Source organism: Fundulus heteroclitus, chromosome 18 (assembly GCF_011125445.2).
Source record: "Fundulus heteroclitus isolate FHET01 chromosome 18, MU-UCD_Fhet_4.1, whole genome shotgun sequence".
NCBI classification, from domain to species: domain Eukaryota; kingdom Metazoa; phylum Chordata; class Actinopteri; order Cyprinodontiformes; family Fundulidae; genus Fundulus; species Fundulus heteroclitus.
The window spans coordinates 8839232-8846449 of NC_046378.1; the positions used below are offsets into that span (position 1 = coordinate 8839232).

The window sequence follows — 7218 nt, forward strand, 5'->3', positions numbered from 1 at the left end:
TGTGCACCCCCATCCTGCAGCCGGCAGCTGGGATGGAGAGACGTGGCACTGTGGGGGTGGGGGCAGGACTAGAGGTCTCTGCAGCCTCTCCCCGGGGCGTAAATGCAACTGAAAGAAACTTCTGAAGTTCTAGATATTTCTATTTGAATTCAGGGACAAATAAGTGGTAAAACGGCAATAAATGTTCATCTTCTGTTCTGCAAACCTTCGGAAACAATGACCCTATTCAGAGACGTCCTGTTGATGCCTACAAAGAGGCACTGTTGAGAGGAGATCCTCGGTTCACTGGAATGTGTGTCACACATGAATTCATGTTTAAACTAAGCTCGTTTTAAAAGGAGCAAATGGTCCAATCTTTCTCTTTTTACAGTGATGAAACCAGGGTAGAAGATTGAGTCAGCTCTCTGCCTTTGGACCGACGGACTCCAGCAGCCATTGCTGAACACAAATCAGATTGTTCTCTCACTTCTTGTCTGCAGGTATATTTGGGAAAGCTTTCTAAAGCTGATCCCAGACCAGTTCGGGGGGAGTTAACTTCAATCTTTTCTGCTCTCTGGGTCCACCCTGTGATTACAGAGGAGGGGGGGGGACGTCCCATTCCTAACTTCCTGAGCAAAGAGGGACATCCTTATTTGAATATCCCATTCCCATCTTCCAGAAAATTCTCTCTTAGGATATATAGAGCCGGGGAGCGTAGAACCGTTATACTACCCACCGGACGCACCAGAGAGGAGACATCCTGCGAATCTGTGCCAGGTGAGGATCAGAAAACGTAACCCTCTTTGTTTGCAGGGAAGGAACGTGGACGGTGAATGGACTCCTTTGTCTTCACGGTTTAAAGTTACAGCCCTGACCCGCTCCCTCTTTTCAGCTGTTTGCTCTCTTTTGAGCTTTGTTTCTCTTTTTCATGCAACCTGTTCCAAAATGATGATGCAAATTTTTCACGTCCAGCCAGATTATGCACAGGAAAGCAACTGATGCAGCTTTCTGTTGAACTTTAATCAAAGGGAGTTTAGAAAATGTATATTTCTGCTGAAAAGTCAGGTCACACACAAGTTATATGGAGTAAAAAATGAAGCGTGGATGATGACGCCGCATCTGTCTGTCTGTCTGAGAACCCCAAAAAAAAGAAAAAAAAAAGAATAATAATCCCACTGCCTGCTCTGTGGAGATTACTTCATCCACCTTTTGTCTTTCAGAATGAAAATGGCAGTCACGAAAACATCTCAAGGTATCCAAAAGCGAAGTTCACTCATGTTGTGCCATAAATGTGAAAGCATAGAGATGCAGAAAACCTCTGTAAAAGGAAGCAGGATGCCAGAGCAGCTGGTTATTCACAGCCTCAGGAGACGTATCTTTTGAGTGATGGAATGAGGAAGGCAGAGCTTGCAGGGCACACACCCTGCTTCGGTGTAAAAGCGTCACAGACTGAGCTGACCGAAAAAGCAATTTATGACCGTTAAAGAGACAGAGTAGAGTTGCCAGCAGTTTGCATTAATTACAGTTCTAGAAAAGTGCGAGGCATCAGATTTCAGCAGCCTGAGCCTCACAGTGCTGCTGACGTGGCACCGATCATGGCTGCCACTGTCTGGAGGCTTTCCAAAGCTTCTCTGGCCTGAACCAGCCCTGCCTTCACAGCCCCACCCCCACTCAGAAAGTACAGGCTTTCCACTGGAATTGACTTGCTTCCTGCTCATTTTTCCATTTTCCAACAGTCTAGGTGATATTCTTGCAATTTCAACACAAAATTAGACCTTGAAGTTGCTGGTTCCAACATCTGTGCGTTTCTGCAAGCCACAAAACGCCTACATGATTAAACAGTGTGGTACAGCCAATTTACGATTGTTTTAGTAGCCACAGTAGCTCCTGATCAGCTTTGTTTTATAATATGGAACTACTCAAACTGTTTTTTTTTCTTTTAAAAGCAGAGACACTTTCTAAACCAAATCAAGAGTCTAATGTCAAGTTCAATTTGTATTTAATGTTTTCAAGAGTCCAAAAAAAGAGAGAAAAAAATGCAACCATGTGATATTCGTGATATTTTTAACTGATGTTTGGTGATGTTAACTCACTCTCTGTTTCTTCTGTTGTTTTTTTCTTGTTGTTTTTTTTGCAGTTTGCTGCAGCTGCGCTCGAAGCCAAACAGGATGTGGATGACCAGAGTCGTTGCCCTTTGTCTGCTGGCCTTCGTGGCCTCTGCAGAAGACAAGAAGCTGAGCAGCCATGCAAACACGCTGGCTGACAACAGCGCCAACTTGGCCTTCAGGTTAGTTGATTGATTTGGAAAAAAACGTCAGATTTGATTGATTCCTAGCATTTTAAAACCTGTGCGCCATTTTGTCAGAAACAGCCATTAATCGGGGGTTTCTCTCCTACCTTTATCCAGCCTGTACCACAAGATGGCTCAGGACAAAAATACAGAGAACATCGTGGTTTCTCCAGTTGTCGTGGCCTCCTCTCTGGGGCTGGTGGCTCTCGGTGGCAAGGCCTCCACTGCATCCCAAGTGAAAACCGTCCTCAGTGCTGACAAACTCAAGGACGAGCACCTGCATGCGGGCCTGTCAGAGCTCCTCTCCGAGGTAAACCGTGCACATATCTGCAGCTGCCTTACTTATCCTGGCCACAACAAGACCCTGCTAGAAACCAGAGCCCCCAAGACTTTGGTATTAACAGTTTACATGTTGCGTTTTCCCAGGTGAGCAACTTCAAGACCCGAAACTCCACCTGGAAGATTAACAACCGCCTCTACGGCCCCAGCTCTGTCTCCTTCGCCGACGACTTCGTGAAGACCAGCAAGAAGCACTACAACTACGACCACTCCAAAATTAACTTCAGGGACAAGCGGAGCGCAGTGAACTCCATCAACGAGTGGGCGGCCAAGTCGACAGACGGCAAGCTGCCCGAGATCACCAAGGACGTGCAGAACCCAGACGGAGCCATGATTGTCAACGCCATGTTTTTTAAGCGTAAGTGCAGATACGTGTTAGAGCGGGGCGACGGCGCCCATGCGACGCCCGTGCAGACGTGTAACTGAAGGTTTTTTGGACCCGCAGCTCACTGGGACGAGAGATTCCACGAAAAGATGGTGGACAACCGCGGCTTCCTGGTTACCCGCTCTTTCACCGTTGGCGTTGCCATGATGCACCGCACAGGTGAGCATTGCAATCTCTGTTCGCGATCTTGTTATGTCTTCGCAGCCTTGTCCTCGCACCTGGCACGATATCTGATGTCTCCGCTCCTTCCAGGTCTCTACGACTTCTATGAGGACAAAGAGAACAATCTCTACATCCTGAACATGCCTCTGGGCAAGAAGCAGGCCTCCATGATCTTCATCATGCCCTATCACCTGGAGCCCCTGGAACGCCTGGAGAAACTGCTGACGAAGAAGCAGGTAGACACTTGGCTCGGCAAAATGGAGAACAGAGCCGTGGCGATCTCGCTCCCCAAGATCTCACTGGAAGTCAGCCACAACCTGCAGGTAAATGTTTCAGTCGGTGAATAAGGTTAGACCGCTTTCTGATCAGTGACCAACAGACTCCAAAGCAGCTGTCTTCTTTTCTTCCCAGAAATATTTAGCCGAGCTGGGCCTGACTGAAGCTGTGGACAAATCCAAAGCCGACCTGTCGAACATCTCAGGGAAGAAGGACCTCTACCTCTCCAACGTCTTCCACGCGTCCGCCCTGGAGCTGGACGTGGACGGAAACCCCTACGACACGAGCATCTTCGGCACAGAGAAGCTGAGAAACCCCAAGCTCTTCTACGTTGACCACCCCTTCATCTTCCTGGTGAAGGACAACAAGACCAACTCCATCCTGTACATCGGCAGAGTGGTCAGACCCAAGGGTGATAAGATGCGTGACGAGCTATAATGATAAAGGTGTGACTCGTGCTGGGTATTTAATATTTGTGAAAAATTTTGTGAAATTCCGACAGGAAACTGTGTGCGTGAGTGTGCGGATGTGTTTTTATTGGTGAGACTGTTACCTCAAGAGCACACTCTAAAAGACAATCTGTGGACTGGATAGCTAAGCATACTGGTTAGACACACTTTGAGCCTCCAGAGGCAAAAAAACACACAAGTGCCTTGTTAAAGATTTTTGATAAATCAGTATCATCTGGCACAGCAGGCAATGTACTTATATTAAGTATGACGATTTTTACTCTGAAACTTCTCGACCTGTTTTGCCACTGATGGTACTGCCACACTCCCTGTGCGTTTTCTTGCATTATCTTTAATGTTTAAAGAAGAAGATCTTTGCACAAGCTTTTTGTTTTGCAGCTTTAATTCATTCCTTTGTGTCGCCACCGGTTTGCACCGGCAGGTGGCAGATACGTGGTGCTGTACTCACTCTCGTTTTTCCAGTCATGCTGTGTCATTGTGTTTGTTGGGGGTATTTCCACGAACAAGTTGTTAGTGTGATTATCTAATAATGTGTTGTGTTTTTTTTTATTCAATAAAACAAAAGAAAAGAGTTTGCCTGCCTCTGTTCTGATTTTCTATGTCTGTTTTTTTTTTTTTTTTGGAGTGCTGGAGTGTTCACGGTGTATGTGCACATGCCAACAATGTGAGAGAACGATCTATCCAGTCGACTGGAGGTCAAACACTCCTCCAGGGTCTGGAATGCAGGGATTTAACAATGATGTCTCTCTCTGTCTCTCTCTCTGTCTGTCTGTCTCTCTCTCTCTCTGTCTGTCTGTCTGTCTCTCTCTCTCTCTCCCCCTCTCTCTCTCTGTGCAATGCTAATCTGTCTGAGATGCAGAGAATCTTTCTATCCACGCCTACCTTGGAAAATATGCTCGGTGGGATCACTTTCGGAAAGTCCCTGACAGAGGAGTCCCACGCTGCACTGCAAATAAAAAAACTGGAGTGAAGGGCTCTCATGGTGATTGGGCAAGGTGTTCAAACTAAATAAATAGAATGGTGACAATGCATTAAGTCTAAAAAGCATAAAAACAAACAAGCAACCCAGTTAACAGATCCAAAATTTACTTTTTTAAATAAAGGAATCACCTAAAAAAATCAGTAAGACTCTATATCTATCTATCTATCTATCTATCTATCTATCTATCTATCTATCTATCTATCTATCTATCTATCTATCTATCTATCTATCTATCTATCTATCTATCTATCTATCTATCTATCTATCTATCTATCTATCTATCTATCTATCTATCTATCTATCTATCTATCTATCTATATGTATATATATATATCTCCCTTAAAAGGAATATTGCTTGAGCCTTGCAAAAAGTAAGAAACTTTGACAAACCTACAACTATAAATACAACAGCACCTCCTTGTGGACAAAGGGATACAAACAAGTCATTTATTTATATGGTAATTATTTACATATAGATTGTAGTTTGCATTGCAGTTACGACATACGAGACATACATCATTCAAATAAATCCACACTATACACGTTTCTCAAATAATTTGCTGTTATCATTTTAAACAAAGCACATGAAGCAAAGCCTACAAGGATCGATGGAGTTTAATAAACTTCGTATGTTAGTAAAAAGTTGAAGTTGTTATTGAATATTTTAAAATGATGAAATCTGTTGCAAGATTAGGACTTAGGCAAACACATATATTTATTCTATTGAATTGTTTTTTCATCACTAGCTTTAGTTTTTTTTTTACTATCTTTCTTATTTATTTTTTGTTCCTTTTACCTGATATTCATATGCGAAGAACTAGAACAAAAAAAAAAAAAAAAGACTCATTTAAAGAAAGACAGCGATACAATCCAACCAATGTTTGAAGCAGACATTATACAATAAGTCCAACTGTATTTTAATGTGTTCTGTACATTAAGGAGAAACCTGTGAAAGTTTTAAATCAGAAACATTGTCTCAAAATATTTTAGATAGGTTTAGATTTTCTTAACCCATATAATTACAGCTGATGAGAGAGGCGTACATTGATTTTGGAGTGTGTCCCATACCAAGTGAACAACAGGGGGAGTCATTTCATCATGAAACAACCCGTTCACGTCAACTATAACATGAAAAGGGTTTTCAAGGCTGTCAGCTTCTGTGGATTTTCCCATCTGCGCCCCGAATAGTGTGAGGACGGTGCCTCTGGCCTTGCTTCAGTGGTGCAGCGGCTCTTGCTCGGGCCGCTATTCTGAGGAAGAGCAACTCACCAGTTGGCATAACTGCTTCGCTTTAACAATGTGTAAAAAATAAATAGACAAAAAAAACAAAACAACACATTTAAATGCACAAAGCAAATTTTCATCAACATTATGGGGAGATTTATCTGATGACAACAAACTCGTTAATAATATCTACAGAGAGTTCAAGAAAAGAAAACTAGAATTGACTTCCTTGCCATCACAGACTCTGGTAACACTAAAACAATTAGTTTGACGTTAAAAATAACAACTTTCTGGAAAGTTAAAGTGCTGACACCAAGCCTTAAATTACCAGCTTTCTCTCACAATCATTGACGAGCTTTGCTGAACTTTTGTCTTATTGAAGGACCTCAAGATTTTAAAATAAACACCAAAAAAATATATATACTTTTTATATTTCCTGTGGTACCTTCCAAAAGTTGGCCTCTTTGCTTTAGTTGCTTTACTGTAAGCTATAGGAAGTGTTGTTACCGTGGAAAGCTTGTTGGAAGGGGACAAACTCAGTGTTGGTTTGCTGACAGAAAAACCAACCTGGCAAGGAGATTTGTTTTTTCTTCAAAAACTTAGTTTTACACAATAGCAGCTGTTGCCTTCCAGCTCTGGTAGGCAAATTAAAACACATTGTTAATATAAACAGCTATAGTGGGGAAAATTATTATTTGATGCATCGCAGATTTTGCAAGTTTTGCCAATTTAAAAGCATGGAGAAGTGTTATATTCAGCTTAGGTACACTTAAACTGTGAGAGACAGACTCTAAATATACCCAGAAATTCACACAGTGTGATATTTAAATAATTCAATTGCCTTTTATCTCATGAAACAAGTACATGATCACCTACCAACCCGCAAGAATTCTGGCTCTCACACAATTGCCCCTGTTTAAACACATTGCCTTTATAAAAGATGCCTGTCCAATCACCCAATCAGACTTTAATCTCTCCACCACAGCTAAGACCAAAGAGCTGTTTAAGGACAGCAGGGTCAGAATTGTAGACCTGCACAAGGTTGGGATGGTGCTACGGGACAACAGGCCAGCGGCTTGGAGAGAAGGCAACAACTGTTGCTGCCCTTATT

The 7218-nt window shown here is 42.8% G+C and overlaps 1 protein-coding gene across 3 annotated transcripts; it reads left to right on the top strand.

Annotated features, from left to right (window-relative positions):
• Window positions 1–649: 649 nt before the first annotated feature.
• serpinh1b (serpin peptidase inhibitor, clade H (heat shock protein 47), member 1b) lies at window positions 650–4072 on the top strand. 3 transcript variants are annotated; one of them, XM_012882861.3, is made up of 8 exons: window positions 678–756; window positions 1200–1231; window positions 2117–2266; window positions 2387–2579; window positions 2696–2966; window positions 3054–3152; window positions 3246–3478; window positions 3567–4072. In XM_012882861.3, the coding sequence occupies exons 3-8, from the start codon at window positions 2148–2150 to the stop codon at window positions 3867–3869; spliced, it is 1218 nt and encodes a 405-aa protein (XP_012738315.2). In that variant the 5' UTR covers window positions 678–756; window positions 1200–1231; window positions 2117–2147; the 3' UTR covers window positions 3870–4072. The 3 variants fall into 3 exon arrangements, with proteins under 3 accessions (XP_012738316.2, XP_036005647.1, XP_012738315.2); XM_012882862.3 differs by lacking the exon at window positions 1200–1231 and having other exon boundaries at window positions 650–756; XM_036149754.1 differs by having other exon boundaries at window positions 667–2266.
• The last annotated feature ends 3146 nt before the right edge of the window (window positions 4073–7218 follow it).